This window comes from Engystomops pustulosus, chromosome 4 (assembly GCF_040894005.1).
Source record: "Engystomops pustulosus chromosome 4, aEngPut4.maternal, whole genome shotgun sequence".
Lineage (NCBI taxonomy): Eukaryota > Metazoa > Chordata > Amphibia > Anura > Leptodactylidae > Engystomops > Engystomops pustulosus.
This window is the reverse complement of record NC_092414.1, coordinates 132011031-132034390: the sequence shown is the minus strand read 5'-3', so window position 1 is coordinate 132034390 and position 23360 is coordinate 132011031. Positions and strand designations below refer to the sequence as shown.

Sequence of the window (23360 nt, the reverse complement as noted above, 5' to 3'; positions counted from 1 at the left end):
TACGTTGAGGGGTGTAGTTTCTTTAATGGGGTAATTTATGGGGTTTTACTTTTATTTAGGCCTCTCAAAGTGACTTGAAACCTGAGCAGGTTCCTCAATAGCAGGATTTTGCTTTTTTAATGAAAATGTGAAAAATCGCACCTAACGTTCAAAGGCCCATAACATCCTACAAAAATAAGAGTATGCATAAAAAACCATGTCCACATAAGGTAGACATTCGGTGAATGTTAGTTATTACATTTTTTTCTGTTATGACTAGGTGTGGAAAAAGAACATTTTGAAGTTTGAAAATCACGAATTTTTCCAAATTTTCACCAAATATCTGATTTTCTCATAAAGAAATGCAAAACATACCACCAAAATTTTTCAACTAACGCGAAGTACAAACTGTCACGAGAAAACAATTTGAAACACTTTAACATATCCAAGTGATTTTAAAAGTTATAATCATTTATAGTGACACAGGGCAGATTTGAAAAAATGGGCCGTGTCAGGAAGATGAAAAGTGGCTTCGGCGTTAAAGGGGTTATGCCACAAAACAATTGACTGCAAAAAGCTGTCAAAGAGGTTAAAATATTTCAAAAATCTATATGTAATGGTTACCTGGAATTAAAGATGCCTTTCTATTTGTTATTATGATGCTTGTTCTGCCTCTATTCTGCTCCACAGAGAAGCAGATGTGGGAGGAGCCAGGCACATGCACAGCACTGACAGCTGCATTTATTGCACAACTCAGTGCTACAGAGCGCTCAGCCTTCGGAGTCTCCTTCCACCTGCTGTGCTCAAATAGTCCCTGCATTACTGATCCAATAGAAATGTGTCATACGCTCCATGTTAAAAGTGCACCAAAAAAAGTTGGTGCAGTCTGTCAAAGCAGTGCAGGGGGCACCAGATTCATGAAGAACGTGCGCTAGAAATCCTGAATCTGGCGCCCCCCGCACACTACACAGGACACTGCACATAGTTCACATGTACTATGTATTCTCACAGCATCATGGTCGGTCAGGCTGACATGCATGGATGCATAGATAAATAGGTGACAGCTTCTCACATGTTACTGATCCTTTAGCTACTTCCCTGCTAGTCAGGGACAGGGGCCCCTTTGCAGGACAGCAGGGTAGCATGGAGGGAGAGTGAATGGTGGAGAGTACAGGAGGAGGACTGCAGGACAGCAGTGTAACATGGAGGGAGAGTGAATGGTGGAGAGTACAGGAGATGCATCAGGAGAGGTCAGAGCTCAGCCTGTTACTTGTGTTATCTCTGCAGCCTCCTGTGTGACCTGACTAATGGTGGAGGGAGCAAGGGCTGCCATATTGCTATGATCCATGTTATGGAGGACTCCTCTGTGCAGCAGATAGTCATGTATGTCTGCAGTTACCTTGTATCTGCTGCTGGAAGCAACTGTGGAGCAGTGGAAATCACATCATTCACTGGTGTAGACGGCTGAGCTCTCTGCCCCCTGTCTCACTTCCTATTGGCTGAGAGATCACTTGACACACTGCAGTGTGGAGAGGAGCTGTGATCCCGTGGAGTGATCTGTAGTGCATAGCTGCTGGCTGACTCCCTGTGCGCAGACTCGGCAGATCAGCTGTAGCTCAGGGCGGGACACAGCTACCAGCAGGGGGCGCCAGCAACCAGGACAAAAGGAGTTATCTCAGTAAGGCTGCATATTTTTTAATAAGTGTAAATGGTGAAAGTACTTGTCACAATGCATTGGACACAATTACAGCCATTTGCTACGGTGACACAACCCCTTTAAGGACACCCGACTTACAGACGACCCATAGTTAAAGATGGACCCCTCTGCCCATTGTGACCTCTGGTGAAGCTTCCTGGATCCTTTACTATGGTCCCAGGGTGCAATGATCAGCTGTAAGGTGTCTGTAATGAAGCTTTATTGATAATCCTAACTCCAATTGTCACTGGGACAAAAAAAAACATTTTTTGCCTCGAACTACAACTATAAAATATACAGTTTCGACTTACACACAAATTCAACTTAAGAACAAACCTTCGGAACCTATCTTGTACGTAACCCTGGGACTGACTGTATTTGGTATTGCTGCGTCCGTAACAATCTGCATAATAAAACCGAATCATTACTGGACCCGCACAGCAGACACCAGGTGGGGGGGGGGGGGGGGGATGAACCAAAACTGTAAAATTGATTTAAACAATTACATACTATGAAATAAGACCACTACAAAGAACAGCTCTTCTTTCAAAAAATAAGCCCTTAACCAGATTTGTCAGCCTGGAAAAATTAAAAATTAAAAAAGGAATGCATCTGAAAATATGGTGATGCTAAAATGAAGAAGATTTTCTCCAAATTAGTTTTTGAGTAAAATTGTGGGAAATCTTTATAAATGAGCTATAACTGTAATTGTGGCGACCCAAAGAATAAAAAGAATATATTATTTTTATTGTATGGTGAACGGCCAAAAAAACTCAACAAAAAAATCTTACTAAAAATTGATGATTTTAATTTTCTCCACCAACAAAGAGTGAATAAAATCTTATCAATTGGCTATAGATGCCCCAAAATCATGTACCAAAAAGTGCATCTCAGTTGACAAAACAATAAGCCCGTTTATGTCCACATTAAAAAAAGAAAAAAATTATAGCCTGTACAATATGACACTGCAAATCTGCTCTGGATACTGCAGGATACCACCAATATGGGGTATTGTTACACCCGGGAGAAATTGGGTATTAAACTTTGTGGAGCCTTTTTTCATTTAATCCATTGCGAAAGTTTGATTTTCTGTCCAAAAATTTGTAGACCGCCCCTCTATTTTGTTTTAACCACCGATTAAACACCTAAAGGGATAACAAACTTCATGCTTTTGAGGTGTGTAGTTTCCATAATTATTTAGGCCTGTCACAGTCAGTGTAAAGTTGGGCAGATTTTCCCAAAAAATTTGAAAAATGGCACCCAAATTCTGAGACTCATAACATTCTAGTAAAATACATGGAATCTTCAAAAAACATCTCAACATAAAGCAGACATTTATAATGTAAGTTATGAATTTCTTTGGGAGCTACGACTATCTGCTTCAAAAGTAGAGAATTTTTCAAGATTTTTGCCAAATTGCATTTTTTTTAAAAATAAGTAAACACAAAAGATATCATCCAAATTTTTAAACTAATTTGAAGTACAATGTGTCACAAGAAAACAGTCTCAAAATCTTATAGCGTTTCAAAACTATAACCACTTTTAGTAACACGGGACAGATTTGAAAAATGGGACCATGTCCTTCAGGCCAAAAGAGGCCGAAGAGTCCTGAAGGGATTGAGAGTCTTGTCTTTGTGGGAATGCCCCTTTAAGTTTTGTTTAAACTCAAGTATGCAATCCAGTGTGTGCACTTTATGTGATGAGAACATTCTATCATGCAGTGAAACCATTCGGTGTCTAATGGAAAAATCTGTTTTCTTAATAGATGCCCCAAACTTACCTTTATTTCACTGTGCAAACAGAAAATGTTACATTTCTGCTGCTAGAATTAATGGGATTATGTGCTTAGCTTTTATTCCATATCATTTTCTCAAAGGTCTACAGCTTCTGGAATTATTAATTTTCAGAGAAGTCATAGAAATTCCTCTGGGAATTACAAGTTGCTACAATATATTAAGGAGATAGATTCCATTTATTAGCATAGTAATACCGAAACTGCCTTAAAATACATCTGCTAAGATCATAACATCAATACCTTGTAAGATATATTGTGTCAAGGGCAGTTTTTTAGAAAGATGAGTGTGGCAAAAGTTTAGAGGGATGTCAAGATTTTTTTTTCCCTTTCTTTCTTGGTCTTCAATAGCCTGCATATTTTCTCAGACTGTACAGATTGATCTATCTCCCCCTATCAGAGTAAGGGGTCCTGGGTTAGCCAAATAAGCTGACATGAGGTCATAGATTGTTGTCCAGGAGGGGCTACCTGCCACCCACACTGATCAGCTGTTCCCACTGGCTTGATGCTCTACTTAGTAGCCAGAAGCTGGGATTGCAGCTAGGCTTCTGTACCAGCTGATTGTGAAAGCGGAGATGAAGAGAGAGTAAATGGTATAATCTGCACATGCGGGGGACAAGCTATAGGGCACATCCTAGCGGTAATTTAGCCATTCTACAATTGTTTCATAGCACAATTTAAATGTTATTGCTCGTTTAATGGGAAGTTTTACAATTTTTCAATCCTTCAATTTTTAAAATTTACATTTAAAATTTACATTTTCTCTCCAGTCCTTCCACAAGCTGCATTTTTTTTAAATTCTTCTATGTATAAAGCAATATGAGCACTAGTTATCTGAGAGACAAATTGTATTTTCTAGTGGCACAATTTAACTTTCTGTCTCATGTACTGAGAAGCTGTAAACAGGGCCCACAAGAAAATGGCGCAAAAGTGTGTTTGAGGTTTCCCTAGAACTGATAAAAATCCTAAACCTATTAGGTATTTCCATTTCCAAAAATGTTTGATCTATCAAAATATAATACCAGTTATTCTTGCCGTTTAACCACGTAACTGGAAATAGCGACCAAAGTCGAAAATGGCATGTTTATTGCCAATATGCAACATATAGAAAAATGGAATCAAAAGCGACCAAAAGGCAGTGCAGTCCTCAAAATAGTAGCATTGACCACCTCATCTCATCTCACAAAGAATGATACTACACACAGCTCTGTACATTGAAGTATGAAAAAGTTATTAGCGCCATAAGATGGCAAAATTATTATTATTTTTTTAAGGTTTTATTTTTGTAAATCTAGGAAGACATTATAAAATCTATATAAATGTAGTATCCCTGTGATCATACCAACCCAAAGAATAAAGTAGACATGTCATTTGGGGTGCACAGTGAAAGCCGTTAAAACCAAGCCCAAAACCAAGAAAATTGCGCAAATGCATTTTTTTCACCAATTTTACTGTATTTGAAATTCTTTTCCCACTTCCCAGTACAGGGCATGGGATATTAAATACTATCACCATGAAGTGCAATTTATTACACTGTAAACAAGCTCTCATACAGCTCTTTAAATGGAAAAATATATAAAGTTATAGATTTTTGAAGGTGGGAGTGGAAAGTGGAAATCAAATACAAAAAAGGGTTTGGTCATAATGGGGATAAATACTGCCAATAGTAAGTAAAATTTTTAGGCAGAAGCAAAGCCCTACAAGGAAAAATTTAAAAAAAGTTATGAATTTTTACAGAATGGGAACAAATAAAGGAAATGCTAAAAAAGGGCATACAAAAACCTGTTATGTTGGTCCTTAAGACTTTCCTGCAGCTCCTTCTACATTCTGCCTTCAGCTGATAGGCTTGAGGGTTGTACGCTGCAAACGCCTTTATCTCCTGAACCCTCCTGAATACACAAGGATGCTTCACAGAACCGGAAATATCCACTCATAAAGTTGCAATCGGACATCTTGGAAATAGTAAGCTGCATATAAAAATCAACATTGTTTTAACTAAATATTTTAAAGTAGATGTCTCTGGTTCTATGAAGGGTCCATACACAATTGGATATCACATTAAATGGGAGAATTGTGTTTCTAGGTGCCAGGGTTCAATAGATATGGCCATTTCTGCAGGGAGCATGTGAAAATAGAACGTATATAGCCACATGGCAGTCATGAAGGGGTTTAAAGGGATCCTGTCACCAGGCAAACCGCTTATAAACCAGCAAATGTATGTTATATGTGCTTTTTTAATGGTTTCTTCACATGTGTTTATCAATGTCCAACGCTACCTTTATTCTTAAAAATATAGTTATATCCGTGGAAAGTAACCAGTCAGGGGGGCGGGGCTCGGGTAACAGTAGTCATGCATTCATCCACCCTCCCAGCCGCCTCATCAGGTTACTCCTGCCTCCTTACCTGCGTGGAGCTGGCACCAGCCCTGCCTCCTTACCCGCGTGAAGCTGGCACCAGCCCTGCCTCCTTGTTCTTTGTCTCCTCCCCTTAATGCCCACGGTCTCATCTCAAAACTCACACATGCGCAGAGAGCACAGACCTGTAGGGAGAAATGTACACTGCGCATGGTAAGGAGGCGGGAGTGACCTGACGAGGCGGCAGGGGTGGGGGGTGAATGAATGCTTGACTACTGCTCCCCGAACCCCACCCCCCTGACTGGATACTGTCCACGGATATAACTGACAGGTTCCCTTTTAAGGTGCTCAACAAGTGTTAATAATACCAACTGGTAATGTTCCAAAGTACAAATCTTCAAACAAGCCCTCAACCAGTGTACGTGGGGAATTGGGGGCTCCGTATTGCTATAAGGGAAAAAAATTCCTCTCCTTAAAAGCCAATTTTATTTGGACTGACTTTGTGTACAAGCAGAATTACATAAATTACATATAAATTACTTAAAACATAAACACAATCTTCGAACTCGAGGATGGATTTTGGATACACTTTAAAAAGGTGTTATGGAGCTTTGAACATGTAGTGAAGGTCTTTCAGTACAGTGCATGTATGTATGTATGTATGTATGTATCTATAATGGCCTCATACCGTATATACTCGAGTATAAGCCGGCCTGAGTACAAGCGAGGTACCTAATTTTAACACACAAAACTGGGAAAACCTATTGACTTGAGTATAAGCCTAGGATGGGAAATGCATTGGTCACAGCCTTCAACCAATGTAAAGCTGGCCAGCCCCTGCCCCCCCCCCAGTATATAGCCTGCCAGCCCCTGCCCCCCCCCAGTATATAGCCTGCCAGCCCCTGTAGTATATAGCCAGCCAGCCCCTGTTCCGAGTATGCCAAGTCTTTATTAAAAATAATTAACACTGTACTCCCCTTTCTGATGCCTCCTGCAGGTCCTCTTCTTGCTTCGGATGCTCCGGTTCCTCTTCAGGTTGTTCGGCACCTCTTCGGGTCGTTCAGCTCATCTTCAGGTCCCCATACACGGCCAGCACACACAATGATATTGGCCCCTTGACAACATCATTGTTTGTGCACCGTTGGCAAAAAGGTACCAGAGCATCCGAAGCAAGAAGTGGGGGTCGTTGGAAAGCTGAGTACAGGGTTTTTTATACACTCAAGTATAAGCTGAGTTTGTTTTTTCACCACAGTTTTTGTGCTGAAAAACTCTACTTATACTCGAGTATATACAGTAATCCGCAATAATACTGTACTTCTAATCTAAAATTTATTGCACCAAATGTTTTACAGGGCTACATTTCACCCTCCCAATGAAAGCATTTAAAAACCTTTTGGTGGAATTTCATCTTGGATTTGTAGTGCTGCTTCATTGCTGATTTTGATGCTGTTTATATGGCAAGGCTGAGCCAGCCTTCTAGAAGTCTGCTGCCTATATACTTTTACATGTCTTGCTCCAAAATATTTAGTTATCTTTTTATATGTACTATATCATGGCATGTAGTGTTGGAATTTGACTGTTCTAACTTTTTATGGTTTTTGTAGTTGCATTTTCCATTGAAATACTGGTGTAATTTTGGACTCTTGTCTTCATTAGTCAATGAAGAAGAACTGCGGAGAAAAATTGCAGAGGAACTGGCTTTTGAACAAGCGAGAAGAGAATCTGAGAATAAAAAAAGGTTTGTATCTCTGAGTTATGATGACTCCATTAAGTTGAAGAAATGCCCTATCTTGCAGGATTTAAAGAACTCATGATAAATGCAGGTTACTATAGGAAAAAACCTTAAATCTGTTCCCTTTGCTTCCATACAAGGTAGCTAAGAGCCAGTCTATTTCTAATCTCATCCTGAAAAACATATTTGTGTAGTTCCCAGAATTCCCCAGTGGAGCATCAGTGGCTGTAGAGGTAGCCTTTAATGACAAAGTCTCCATAAAGATTCATCTTCCTTCCCTCACCTATGTTTATTTGGTTGTGCCAAAGTTTTGTCCCCTAAATGTGAAAATTAAACAAGTTTGAAAATGATTTGTACAAATAAAAAAAGAAAACAAAAAAAAAAATAGTTGTTATTGCTGTATCTCGTACTATAACACTGTGTCGGTATTAAAACCCAAGGTGTGATGATGTCCTAGTCATAAAAGTGATACTATTTAGCACATCTGGACACACGTTTAAGAGGTTTCTTATTGATTGGCAAGTCTAGGTTGATGGCATGAATGACTTGGCAGGGGCAGATGGTACCATGCATCATGAACCTTTGGAAAGGGAACATACTGCTGCTCCATTAACTCCTGCCTGAAAATCTGTGCCACAGCCTTGCAACCCCAATGAAAAGTGCAAGTAATAAAGATTAACCAGCTATGAGGTTCATATCCATATAAAGAAGAAATATGTTTCTCACACAAACCATGTTACAAGCCAAAGAAGTGTATATAACTACCTTAAAGGGAACCTACCACCACGATTCTACCTATAAAGGTAGAACGGGTGGTAGGTGGATGAATGGGATGTGAGGATAGCCCTTTTTTGGGCTAATCCTCATGTCCGGCTATCTTTTAGTAAACTTTAATCCGCGGATATGTAAATTTTTATAAGCGGCTACTGGGGCGTGGAGTAGCTGGACATGAGGCTACACATCGCGGCTACTCCACGCCCCAGTAGCCTCTTTACTCCTCCTACCATTTCATCTTCGGCCTTGCACAAATACCAGTCGTTCTTCGCATGCGCGGCCACAGCCCCGAGGCCGGAGCTACTGCGCATGCGCAGAACGTCGCAGATGCCGGGTACTCGTAGCTGCGCGCCGAAGATGAAATGGTAGGAGAAAAGAGGCTACTGGGGCGTGGAGTAGCTGCGACGTGTAGCCTCATGTCTGGCTACTCCATACCCTAGTTTCCATATCAGCGGATTAAAGTTTTCTTAAAGATAACCAGGACGTGATGATTAGCCCATACATCCACCTACCACCCGTTCTACCTTTATAGGTAGAATCGGGGTGGTAGGTGCCCTTTAACACAAGTCACATTTGCTGGTTGTAATATCTGTTAACAATTGGAGATATGGAGACTATGGCTACTTTTAAAGGAACACTCCCACTCACAGCTGATTCGTTGACTTATACCTTGTGCTAGGCTTGAAGGGAGGAGCATGACTCTAGGGTCCAGCAAGGTTCTAGAAATATTGTGGAAACCCTGCACCAGGCATTATTCAATGAAATAGCTTTGACTGGAGTCTTCCTTTAAATGTCATATTTAAATGAAACTTACTCTTGGTATACTCATAGTTGGATATTTATGGAACATGATTTATAGGAATACAGGCGGTCCCCTACTTAAGAACACTCGACTTACATACAACCCCTAGTTACAAACAGACCTCTGGATATTGGCAATTTATTGGTACTTTAGTCCTAGGCTACAATAATCAGCTGTAACAGTTATCACAGGTGTCTGTAATGAAGCTTTACTGTTAATCTTGATTCTTATGACAACCCAACATTTTTAAAATCCAATTGTCACAGAGACCAAAAAAGTTCTGGCTGGGATTACAATGATAAAATATACAGTTCCGATTTACATACAAACTCAACTTAAGAACATACCTACAGACCCTGTCTTGTATGTAACCCGGGGACTGCCTGTACTTCTTTTATTTTGCCACATTTACCCCTTTAATAGGCTTTTTTTTACTTCTATGGTTATTGATGAAACTGCCAACCAAGAAAGCTTAGTTTTTCCTTAGAGGGGTTGTACTAGGTTTGTATTTTATCTCCTATCACAAGGTAGGAAATGACCCCCTATAATCTGGAAAACTGGGTCCCATTTTCCCAAGTGGCTGGACCGGCAGGTGGAGCATGTGTCCTGCCACACTTTTTGCAATAGTATGTGAAAATTGGTGGAAATTGCCAAGCACAACCCTCTGCTGTCTCCAATGGATGGCATTGCTGGAGATAGCAGTGATATACTTGCCAATTGCTGACACTGCCACACTATTGAATGGAACAGCAAGATTCATGCTCCAGCTCCCACTTCATCCATTCGTAAGATAAGGTCCCCCATTATCCAGATCATGGGGGTCCATTTTTGTGATCAGTGGGAATCCCAGCATTTTGACCCTCACTCATCAGATTGTTTTCCCATATCCTGTGCAAACTTGGTACTACCCTGTTAAGGTGTTCACTTCCAGAAGGGCCATTTCTTTCAGTCCTAAAGAAGTGTATGAATCCTACACCTTTCCACTGTACTAATTGGGCAAACTCCTTTAATCCACTAAATGTATGCAGTGACTCCTCATCACAGATGTAAACTATGGGCCTATTTATCATAGATGGAGCTCCGTGTGTGGCATATGATGTAGCCTCACCCCCTGCCATCATGGGGGAAACATCATCAGGCTTAGACCTCGTGATGTGAGGCGACACGCGTTGCTGGCAAGCAAAACTATGCAAGGTCCGACCTGAATGCAGATTTTTAGAAAATGGGCAGGCCCAGGGTGGTAACATGGCCCACACCGCTGGCAGCAGCACCCCTCCACGCACCCTCCACGCCCATATGGGAACGCTTTTTATTTTTTTTCTTCACCAGCATAGTTGCAATCTAGGAGAGTTTTATTTCCTGCTAGAAGAAATGTAAACTTCAGCTGTCTGTATATTCCTTTAATATAATTGAGCTTCATCAATATATTTTAGTCTTTTTCCCAGTCAATAGTCTACTATTTCCCGCACAGAAAAGCACATTTCCCAGTTCTGATACAAAGTGAAAGAAAAATGAAGAGTAATATTAAAAAGGAACCCTTTGGGAAGCGGAGCGAAAAGTGTTATATTAAAATCAATACTTGGGGTGTAACCTTTTGTGGTTTGGTACACACTGAGGCTTTTTTTTCTTATTGATCTCTGTTTTAATAACATGTTTATTCTAGTTTCCTTGGCCGGGCCTTGAGAGAGTAAACATAACAGATTAAATTCTTTATTATCTCAATGACTTGGGTCTGGCAATGGTATTCCCTCTTGTAGCTCATGTTTCTGTTTGTCTATATGTTGTGTGGTTATTGAGGATGAAGTCTTAGAAAAATGAACTTTATCCTGATTATTTGTAGCCAACATGTGTGCTCCTGGTTTACAGGTTAGCAGAGGTCAAAGGGGGCTCTTTATAATCATGTTGTACCACCACATACACAATGCCAAAAAAAATACCAAGGGAATATTTACTAATGAAAATATGCTATAATTCTGGTAGAGTTTATGTCAAAAACTGGCCACAATTATTTATTATTTTGGGTAATGCTTACAACATGGCCAACATTGGGGCTTGGATTTTTGGAAAATGGGCAGGACTAAAGATTCAGCATTTTCTGTCAAAATGTATAATTTTAGGGCCAGGAATACCATACTATGTTGTCAGCCGGTAATACATTTTTATAAAAGTTCTGCAAAATAATTAGAGGTATTTTTTATTTTATTGCAATTTACTGGATGACAAAGTTTTATGGCTAAAGAAAAGAAGATTGTGTATATGCATGAAAATGTGATTTCTCTGTGACTTCAGCTTAAAGGGGTATTCCCATCTGGGCATTTTACATTTCATTAATTCACCATATGTCAACATTTCTTCAGTTGGATCATTTAAAAAAAATGTTCTTGTGTGAAGATAATTTCTCAGAAATGTAGTCATATGTCCCTTAGAAACGAGAGAGCTTCCTCGGATACGACCACCTCACACTCTAGCAGCAGTGGCCAGACATGCGCTATAGAGTCCTGCCTGACCACCTGGCTTCAGCGTTCATTACCACATGATGGCTGTGCGACATATAATAACTGCTGAACACTTCGTATGCAAAAACCTTTTGTGTCTTTGTGCAATCCCTCCAGCAGAGGTTCTTCGGTGATCCGAGGAAGCCATCTCGTTTCTAAGGGACAACATGGCAACATTTATGGGAAATTATCTTCACACGGGAACATTTTTTTTAAATAACATCCAATTGAAGAAATGTTTACATATGGCAAATGAATTCAATTAAACGTAGATGCCCAGATGGGAAAACCCCTTTAAAACAACAAAGGGCAAGTGGTTGATTTCCTTTTAAAGGGGTTTTCCCACTAACAAAAGTTAGGCCTTATGCACGGGATAGGGCCTAACTTGCTGATCGGTGGGGGTCTCAGTGCTGACACACCCACGGATCACAAAAACGAGGTTTCTGATGGGGCCCACGTACCTCCATCGGACCCCTCGTCGCTCCGCCAAACTAATGGAGCAGGCGGCTGCGCATAGCTGTTCTGATCCATTAATCTCCATGGAGCTGACTGAAAGTGTTGATTTCGTGAACTGTGGGGGTCTCTTCTCTGAGACCCCGACTGATCAACAAGTTAGGTCCTATCCTGTGGATAGGGCCTAACTTTTGTTTGTGAGAAACCCCTTTTACCCCTAAAATGGCTGCATCTCCTTACAATTCTCAGGTTAAGAGCCAGGTCTCCATCCCAGTCAGACAAATCATTATTTGACGGGGGGGGGACATTTTCAAAGCAGAAGTCGGGGTACAGAAGAGACAAGCTCAGTTTTGTACATGTCACCACCCATAAATTGTTACTCCCTGTGTTACAGATAACTTTGTTTTTTATTTATTACATTTTATTCTACATCAGATATTATATAAAATACAGGTAATAATATTATGACAATATTATTTTCTTAATGGGGTTTTTCCCATGAAAGAAAATTCTCAAATATCAAGTGATGTTAACACAATAAAAATAATTTTTAACCCTTTACTTCACAATTTACTCAGTTTTATTGCTGTTTTAGCTCCTATTACTCCCTATGCTGTTTTAGCTCCTCTTACTCCCTAAGATTCCGGGGTGTGGGCAGGGACTCTCTAGGCAGACACATTATGCTCCCTCTAGTTCTGTGAGCTGACACTGTGGTTAGATTATCAGGGTACAGGTTTTATATACACTTTCATCTGGCTTCTGAACATTTTCTACGTGTCAGATACTTGTGAGAGATAAGTCAGATCAGAAATGATGAGATCCATGAGATGCCTATTGCACACAATGACAGTCAGCTCTCCTACATCTGTGCTATTCCACAACACACTAGATCTGCTGTGTCTTCCTCCCCTCCCTAGATAAATAACTTGTCTGTCTGTAGCTTGTGGTTCACCTCATGCTGCTGCTGCCTCGGGAACTCGGGGTCTAGGTATCAGTGTGAACTTAAACCTGGACTGTAGGGGGTTGGGGATAGAGTGCAGGGAGCAGAGATAAAGAAACTCAGCTCCACAGCGGTCACACAGAAATCCAAGATGCAGTCCCTGACCTTAAGTCAGAAGTTACATGGTTCGTGTCTAGGGGCAACTGAAATTGTATACACCATGCCTGATAAACAGGTTGGCATTAGATTTGTGAAATGCTGTGTTTTTGTTAATAACAAGAAATTGGTGAAAGTGTTATTTTATTATCCTGAGTATATTTAAGAAACTTGTCTTCCAGGAAATACCTCTTTTAATATTGTCAAAAATTATTGGGACAAAAAAAAGTTTGTCTAAAATTTACCTGTTCTGAGTTGCATACAAATTCAACTTAAAGGACGCCTGTCATCAGGTCTCTGTCACTCATTATGTCACCCCCACCTGTTGGAGCAGTTTCCAAGGATTCCAGCCCAGCTTTTATGTAGTCAATTCATTCATTAATCATTGTAAAATCATTTTTCCTTTATTATGTAAATGAGGCTGGGCACATGGAGAGAGAAAGTGATGTCACCAGTAACACCCCCCCCCCTTTGCTCATGTCTATGTGTAATGTACAGTAAAGCATTGCCAGTGTCTGTGCTTTACCTGCTGATATGCTGTGTTCTAATATACACGTGTGAGACACAGACATGGATGCATGGAGCAAATTTACAGGCATGTAGTGGGACAATAAAGGGATGGAGGCAATGCTTTCTTATGGCAGTTTATGAAAATATATTTAATTTTGGGGGTTAATTTGCCTGACGGGTTCTCTTGAATTTACTGCCTGTAAATGGAATCCTGCTGGAGTTCAGGTGCCTTGGAGTCACTTGGCAGTGGTACATAACCTGGGCCACAAAGCACCAGGAAGCACTGAGTGTTGATTACTGCAGCTTGTAGAATAAAATGGCTTGGAAAGGAATGTCCTGGTGAACTATTATTTTTGCCACAGTATGCTAACGGGAAGGAGAAGAAGAGACTATTTTGTCTTCTGTGTCACCATGAATGCTTTTAGATATTTTTTACCTATACATTGGAAGCCCTCCTGGGATAATACACCACAAAAATAAAGCTGGTGGTGGGCCTAGTGTATTTCAGCTTGTTTTTATTATTATTTTATTTTCAAAAAAACATTGTTGACTTATTATTATTATTATTATTATTATTATTATTATTATTATTATTATTAGAATGCAGTTTGTTTTTGCTTTTTTTCCTCCAGTTGAGTAGATGATGGAAAAACTGCATGTGGCGGTATTGATGTGTACAGAAAAAGTGACATTTTCGCCAAAGCTTCCCCAGTATTTTCAGCTGTAGGCTAAATACTTCCTTTGGTTTAGTGATTTCATATTGCAGTAAACCATTGCTACAGATCAAGCTCTCTAAGATGTGCAGGTAGATTCTTAGAATTTCCTATTTACCCCCTCCCATCCCTCTGTTCCAGTGACTAAGCTCCAATCCTTGATTGTTTGAGAATCATTTTAAACACAAGTTGTTTTCTGGAAACTCTTGCAATTGTTGTGTTCTCTGTGCAGTGAACCTTGCTGGAAATGTACTGTAAAAGGTATGTATAATCAATGCTTAATCATCAGCCTCTGAAGCTCTAATGGCAGCTACGTACATGTGGTCAGCTTGACGTCTGCTGCTGAATTTCCTGATTCTCGTGGAGGAGAATAGGAAGACTGAACTTTTTAATTACAATATTGACTTTCTTTGTGATTGTGGAAGTAATTGAATCCTGTGGGAACGTGCTTCATTACACTTTTTTTTCCCCTGAATTGACTGATTTACCTTGTTGGCAATTATTGCTATTTTCATATAGTTACACTTAGCGCCAGGCCTGATAGCTTTGGGTATAATGAAGCTGAACGGATGGCGAGCTAAATTATTCATGTTATTATTGTAAGAGCGTCTGCTTTATGTTGGGATAGGATTGGTATATGCTAATTCTCAGGATAAGGATTAACATCCACCAGTGGCTGACCAAGGGGTCCCTTTTGCTTGGTTACATTTAGATTTTGTTGTGATGTCTTAGTTTGTTCTTGGGTAACTATATGTATACTATTAGAACGCTGATGAACATATGGAAGGTGGGGGGGGGGGGATAATGGGACAAGAAAAACGACCTCCCTAAATCATCTTCTACTGATTTCTGTTTATTTCATATTCCAGTTGAAACTGAGAAGTATATAAAGCAGTATTGTCATTGTGTCTCAAGACATCTCCCCCTCCTCATCGTCTTGGGACAGTCTGCAGCAGGAATCTCTGTGTTGTGCCCTTTTTTAGTTTTAGATTTATCCATTGTTTTTTTTTTGTCAGTATTGGTATTTGTTTGACAAGAAAGACTGGTTAGATAATCTTGTTTTGTGTTTATGGTGGCTTCTTGAACACTTGGTAATGGTGGTGCAAGTACTGTAGTGAAATGACATTGACTGAAGTTACTTCACAGCAATGTGCAGATATTTCACAAGCTTACTTGTGCTGCATGGCCAGAACACCATGTATCAATGTAGAAATGATGTCATAGTTTTTAAGACACAAGGCTACCTTGTTAACAATGTGTTATTTGTTTTTCCTGAGATGCCTTTTCACAATACTTTCTGTTTCTGTGAGATTCAGTGGCCATTTATCCTGAATGGGCAACAATGTGGTATAAGATGTTGGTTCACCGCTGGTACATGCTGGAATACAAACAAAGTCTAGAGGAGTAGTGCTAAGGACTCTGTGGACCATTTAAGCTGCACATGTCTCTTCATAGACCTAGCTTATAAGCAAAAAAGAAAATATTGCTAATGTACCTTGCAAATTATCATGTTGATGCAGACGTTTTATTGATTGAAAATTGTTTTCTTTTTCAGATTAGAACATGGTAAACTCTTGATGCAGGATGAAATAGGAAAAGCTTTGGAGAGGGAGAGAGCAGCCTCTACTGAACAGCTTACAAGGTCAATGCTCCGGGAGAAGGCTGCCACCGAGGAGGAACGGCTGAAAGCAAGAACCTTTGTAAGTGTTGTTGTGTTATCTACTCTACAAGTTAAAGAACATCTACCATCAAGAACCTGCATCTACCTGCCTGTCCTGTGCGCACCTGCAGTTAGCTTCTTTTAGTATGTTATAGAAGTGGCGCATTTTGTAGAAATAAAGCTTTTACAAATATGCAAGGAGCTTGAGGCACTCTGCTGTGCGCCTGTTAGGACAGGCAATAAGTATTTCATTTGTGGCTCCCGGCCCCACTGACTCCAACTACACAGCGGTCAGAGAGCTGGTGACATTACTGGCTGTCCCCCTGCAGTTCTCGCCCTATTCGTGATCATCGCATTACCTCTATACACTCTGCTATGATTGCGCATAGCCCGAGAATTGCAGAGAAAGAGCCAGCGGCTCTCTGACCGCTGTGTAGGTGTGCCAGGCGCACCGGGAGCCATAAATTTAATTACTTATCGGCGGAGTCAGGCAATGCTCAAGCTCATTTGCATATTTTAAAAAGCTTTATTTCTATGAAATGCCGCACTTTTATAACGTACTAAAAGAAATTTACTGCAGATGCGCACTGGTTGTGGAGGTGAGTAGTGAGCATCTACCATCCGGTAATCTGATAGTAGATGTCCTTTAAAAGGCTTCACTTGCATGCATTTTTAGCACTATACAAATTATCATGTTAAGCATGGGAACACTTTGTTTGTTCTGGGCGCCAAACACATATTACACACAGATAATATTTGAGACTGATTTTCTGTTACACAATATGCCTTCTGCAAAATGGTTACTCGATTTGGAAGAATAAAAACATGCTATTTTTATCGACAATATGCCTAGTATAGGACACGGCTCTCCACCACGGTATGCCAAGCAGTTTCCTGTGATCAGAATTCTCCTTTCTTACCTATTGTATGATTGCTGCTATGTCATTACTTGATTAGGTATTTTTATTCTCCAGCAATTCTGCAGTACACAGAGGAAACTTATTATAGCATATGCTCAAGTACTGGATTTCTTTATACACTTCTGCTTTCAAATGGATGAAATTGCTAAGGAAACAAGTTGTCCTAGGAATTTAACCAAAAAGGAGATCTCAATAAAGACAGTTTGTGCTGAGACCCAAAATATCCTTGTTTTATTAGACGGAAAATGAAAAGTATAGCTTTGTACCCTGGAATTAGCTCCACTCTTGTCCTTTGGCTATTTCAGGTATTGCATCTTGTCATCACTCATTTGAAAAGGGTGGAGCAGAAATATTACACACAACTAGAGAATTGCGGTGCTTGGTGGAAAGCTCACTCTGACATAAGTTGGCTTAGTGCATTTAAAGGGGTATTCCAGGAATCAGCATAATTCATATACAAATGGGTACTCAAAATATAAGCTAATATGTAATTAGTTATTTAAAATTTTGCTCCACTTAGCAGAAAATTCTGGTGACATAGACTGTAATGAAGAATTAAAATGCTACTGGCCCTTTAATCAGTCCGTTAATTTCCTCCGCGCGGTCCGTTGTGGAGAAGACACAGGACAGAAGATGGCCGCTGGTCACATGTCCACATCACATGTGCTGCACCTGCCTGGGCAGGTCATGTGATCAGCACTATGTTTGGCTGTAGTCGGTTGGTTGCAGTGCATCCAGCACGGCCGGTGTTTTGGTAATGGCAGTTACACATCATTACTATGGTAACAGAGCAAGAAAACCTGTTACATCATCACCAGGAGCAGAGCATAAGAGGGGGAGGAGTTACTGAGAACTAAAGGATCATGGAACTTGTAGTCTCCAGTGGCGGCCATCTTAGTGATAACTCCACCTACTTTAGAGGGGCCATTAATTTTGTAAATCCTAAAATCGAACAATTTAAGCTTAGTTTTGTGACTAATGACATTGAGTATTGTGGTATTCATTTATTTATATCATCATGGGTTTTTGTCAGACGTTCATATTCCCGGAATACCCCTTTAACTGTTATTTCCATGTTACATAGTTCAATGTTTTCCGTGTTGTGGATAACCTAATTTTAGATGTTATTAGATAAATATCAACATGATTAAATTCTACAAGTCTGTATCTCATGTATACGTCTAAATATCTGGGCTGCTTCCAACTGGCAAAAAAATGCAGCAGGTGCAGGAGGCACATTTGTAGAGTTTTCTCCAGAAAAGCTGCAAAGGGGAGATTTCTGTAATATGGTTATCAGATTGAAATTTATCAATTATGTAATTAAGTACCTGCTGCACTAATAGGTACCACTAACATGATTAGTGGATCATAACTCAGAAGCCTGGAGTGAAAGGTATAATAATCAGCCCTTATGAAGCTTCATTGTCTCGGGTCTCTAAAGCTCTAACTACTTGTCCTGTATAACATGCAGTTATACATTATAGCTGAAATACAGTAATACCCAGATGGGGTAGATCTCTGCCTGAGTAGATCACAATGCCTTAAACTAGCCAAACACTGTAGCAAGTATACATTTATCTTAAAGGGGTGGACATTCACATTTAATATAATTCATCTGACATACAGATATATTTCTTCAATTGCTTGATATTGAAAAATATACCAGTGTGAAGATATTTTCCCATAAATGAACCTGTGTTTTCTCTTCAAAACAAGGTAGCTGTCCTTGGATATGACTACTCTGCACCCTGGCAGTGGTGGACAGATATGTATTATTGAGCCCTGCCTGACCACCTGGATTCAGGAGTCATTACCACAGGACAGCAGCGGAACCTGCAGCAACTGCGGACATTTCTTATGAAATAGCTATTTGTTTCTATGTAGAATCACAGCATCAGTAGCGGTCGTATCCAGGGACAACAATCTCGTTTTAGGGGACAACACGGCTATAATTTATGGCCATACGCCAGTGTCAACCTCCACAGTGAAGAGGTGACTCCAGGATGCTGGCCTTCAGGACATGGTGGCAAAGAAAAAGCCATATCTGAGACTGGCTAATAAAAGGAAACAGTTAATATGGGCAAAAGAACATAGACGTTGGACAGAAGAAGATTGGAAAAAATTGTTATGGAGGTGTTATGTTGAGGTGTTTGGATCCCACAGAAGAACATTTGTGAGACACAATAAAACTGAAAAGATTCTGGAAGATGAATGACGCCAGCTGTCAAGCATAGTGGAGGTAATGTGATGGCCTGGGGTTGTTTTGGGAGATTTGTACAAGGTGAAAGGGATTTTGAATAAGGACGACTATCACTCCATTTTGCAATGCTAGGCCATACTTTGGGGATAGCGCTTGATTTCATCCTACAACAGGACAATGTCATAAAGCACATCTCCAAATTATGCATAAACTATTTAGGGAAGAAGCAGGCAGCTGGGATTCTATCTGTAATGGAGTGGCCGGCCCAGTCACCAGATCTCAACCCCATTCAGCTGTTGTGGGAGAAGCTTGACCTTATGTTTCGCAAAAAGTGCCCATCAAGGCAATTGAAATTGTGGGAGGGGCTTCTGGAAGCATGGGGTAACGTTTCTCCAGATTACCTCAGCAAATTTACTGCTACAATACCAAAGCTCTGCAAAGCTGAAATTGCTGCAATCGGATCACCGCTGCACAACTCTCTCCCTGATTGATGCCGATCTGTAGTACAGGAGGTGGACAAAGCTTAAGTCTGGAGAGAATTGTCAGAAAGCCTCACCTCAATTCATGAATGGAACATGGTGAATAAACCATATACAGGCAGTCCCCGGGTTACGTACAAGATAGGGACCATAGGTTTGTTGTTAAGTTGAATTTGTATGCAAGTTGAAACTGTATATTTTATAATTGTAGCTCCAGAAAAAAATTTTTTTTGCCCTAGTGACAATTGTAGTTTCAAAATTGTTTTGCTGTAATGGGACCAAGGATTATCGGTAAAGGTTAATTACAGACACCTTACAGCTGCTCATTGCAGCCCGAGACTATAGTAAACCATCCAGAGGTCACAGGGGGCAGAGGGTTCAGTCTTTAACTAGGGGTTGTCTGTAAGTTGGGTGATTTGTAGCAAAGCTCCATGTGAATGACCTCTACAGTGTGACTGTGTGTAGCAGACTTGCCCCCCACTAATCTTGCAATACCATGAAAAGAGGTATTAGACCTCCACTTTCTTCCTGTATTTTGGTATGTGGAGTACAATTTGAAGTAAGATACGTCTTATAGTCCGAAAAATACGGTAATTGTTTGAGGGTTTTTTTTTTTTTTTTGATAAATTCTATTATGATTTGACATACACATATTCTCAAAATTTCGCTCGGTCTGAATAATTTATAAGATAGCTTTAATATATTCATATTTAAGCCCATAAAAAATAAAGTGCCTGAAATAATTTTCCCTTTCAGTAGCGGGTAAGTATACTGTATTCAGCTCACTCCCTCTTTTGATTGCTTCTGGTCTTTTGAAGTACGCAAAGCGTGCATGACAAGCAACAACAAAAGAGGAATCACTAAGTTGTCAGGTTTTGTCCTTGTAAATGACATATGACAGATGCATGCATTGGTTTAAAAGATGTTTCCCTTGACAAGCATCTCAATATAACACAAGAAAGGACCCCTGGTATCTCACAGCAGGATCGGCTACATTGAAACTATATTTCTGTTCATCCATCAATATACTTAAATTTGTAGAATATTAAGATTAGTCATTCATATATGTTTGATTTAATGTCTCCTGAAAGGACATTTACGGAATCCCCTTTAACCTCTTATTCCCGTTCCTGTTTTCCATGTTAATGCCCAGGCCATTTTTTTAAATTTTTTTTCTCATCAACACATTTTTCTCTCACTGTAGTTGCATGGGGTCTTGTTTTTTTTCAGGACAAAGGGTAGTTTTTAAAAGCACAATTTTGGGTTTCATATATCCTACTGGTGAACTTTTGCTTTCTCGTTAACCCACTGTGTACAGTGTATTTTAATAAAGCTGAAGTTTTTTGACTTGTATAACATAAAAACTTATTTCTCTGGGTCAATGTATACAGCAATATTAATAGCTAATAAAATAGTTTGAGGGGGTGACAGTGTGAGGACTTATTTTTTGTGAAAAGACCTGTAGATTTTATGTGTACACATTTGAAGTACATAAAGTTTTTTTTTTACTGTCATTTTTTGTGTGATGGATGATTAAAAAATGTCAATTTGGGCATTAATTTTTGGCTCACATATTTTATTTTTAGTTTTTTGTCGTATGGGATAAATACTATTATAGTAGTGTATCCTGGGTTGGTACATGTGTGGAGTATGGAGTTTTTTTTTTTTTTTTCAATATTACATTACATATACGGTATTTTTTGGACTATAAGGCGCACCGGAGTATAAGGCGCACCATCAATAAATGCCTGCTAAAATGTCTAGGTTCACATATAAGGCGCACCAAACTATAAGGCGCACCTGATTATAAGGGTGAATGACCAGCAGGTGGCAGACTTGTGCACAGTTCAAGGCAGCTGTTGTCTGTAAGTATGGTTCATATATAAGGCGCACTGGACTATAAGGTGCACCTTTGATTTCTGAGAAAATCAAAGGATTTTTAGTGCGCCTTATAGTCCGAAGAATACGGTAATTTATATTAGATTTTCCCACACATGTGATCCCTGAGAGGCCTCTCACCAGAGACCAGCTCCAGGGTCCTTCAGTGGATCACTGCTGTTGTGTTTGCCACTGCTGTAAAAGTTTTTTTTTTTTTTTTTTATTCAAAGAAATGCATATTTTGGCTTATTGTACAGCTAGGCAAAAGTTTTTATACTTTTACAGTTGTACTTTAAATCTAATAAATATGTACATTGCAATATGTAAACTTGTGCTAATTATGACATATTCTAACAAATGTCTTTTGATTCACAGCACTAGAACAATATTTCTGTGATTTCCATTTTCCTAATTATCATGCAGATAAACAGTGGGGATCTGAACATTAGGATAAGTGAGTTCAATATGATACTGCTTTACAGAGTGAGTACCCCTCACTGCTCCTTCCCTGTAGGCTACATGGGGATAATAAATGAGCAAGTTCAGAGCACTTTATGATAGATGGTTAATGTGCTGTGCGAGAGCCAACAGGCCTGTATCCTCGGCATCTGTCACAATTCCTAGTCATTAGCATACCTTTAATGGTTTCTTTTCAAAATAATTTCATCCGTGACGTGTGGAATACTGTACATCAGTAAATAAAAGGCTACTGGGTTGTAGACAAATTCTGGTGTCCATATCTTTTACTGAGATTTCCAAAGTAGTTTCTCGTTTTGAGAAGCAAAGGTGTCTGTTTTCTTGACCTTGTATAGATTAAAATAGAATTCAGATTTTTTTGTTGAATCTTAGTTACAAATGAAAAGTCCTAACCCAATCCTACACAGATGGCTTTCAGGATTAGCCGTCATGTATATGTAAGTAAAAACACCACTTCTGACCATTGTTTTTTTACTAATTGTAACTTGGGGTGCAGCAACATTTGTAGTGCATTTACAAACGCAAATCAAACGCACAGTCAGCGCATATGCAATTGGGCTGAGCCCCGAGAGTTTGCCTTGTGTTTGTAAACGCCATTGGTATTGCCACACGGCACCCTTACCCCTGAGCCAGTGGGTGGATATCAGCTGCTGTGATGTCTCCCATTGACACCACATGAAGTAAATTGGAGACTTCACTCTCATTTTCCCCAAAGCAACAGAAGCGCCATATTAGACGACATTGAGCAATGTACCATGGCCTGTTGTAGTTTCCTCAGTTAAGAAAATGCTGTAAGGATCCATAATCCTTTACTGTCAGCTAAAAAGGACAGCTGGTACTTCTGCATTATTTTTTCCCAGAGAGAATGCTCGATCGAGTGTTATATGGGTATATTAAATCTGCTTTTTTGTTTTTGTCTCCACGTAACTCTGGAAAATTAATAGGGCATTACATTCTAACTGCAGCGTGTCAGGGAAGTATTCCGTGTACCAATTGTCCTTTGACAAATTAAAGATCATTCCTGTTCATTGTGTAGTGCAGTGCAATGTAGCCATCCACCATATTAAAGCTTAATCCATAACAATGTTCCATTAATTACTGGAACGACTTTATATATTGGCTAGATTGCTGTTTGTAAATGTTGGATTACATTAACCAAAGCATCTAATTGCCAGATGGAAAATAACCATCAGGTTTGCTGCAAGCCTCAATCACAATGTTTCGGCTGTCAGGACAGCCTCATATTTCTGTCAATGGTGAGAATGAAGTAATGGCATTATAAATACATTTATTATACAGGCTGATTACTTCTAAAATTCATGTGACTGTTATTGCATTACAACTGCACTA

At 39.7% G+C, this 23360-nt stretch overlaps 1 protein-coding gene across 2 annotated transcripts in view; it reads left to right on the top strand.

Moving 5' to 3' along the window:
• CHCHD3 (coiled-coil-helix-coiled-coil-helix domain containing 3) overlaps positions 1 to 23360 on the top strand; it is a 99943-nt gene that overhangs the window by 18892 nt on the left and 57691 nt on the right. For both annotated transcript variants that reach the window (XM_072147477.1, XM_072147476.1), the window contains exons 3-4: positions 7478 to 7559; positions 15952 to 16096. In XM_072147477.1, the coding sequence (XP_072003578.1) occupies positions 7478 to 7559; positions 15952 to 16096 (227 nt within the window). The remainder of the gene's footprint in view (positions 1 to 7477; positions 7560 to 15951; positions 16097 to 23360) is intronic.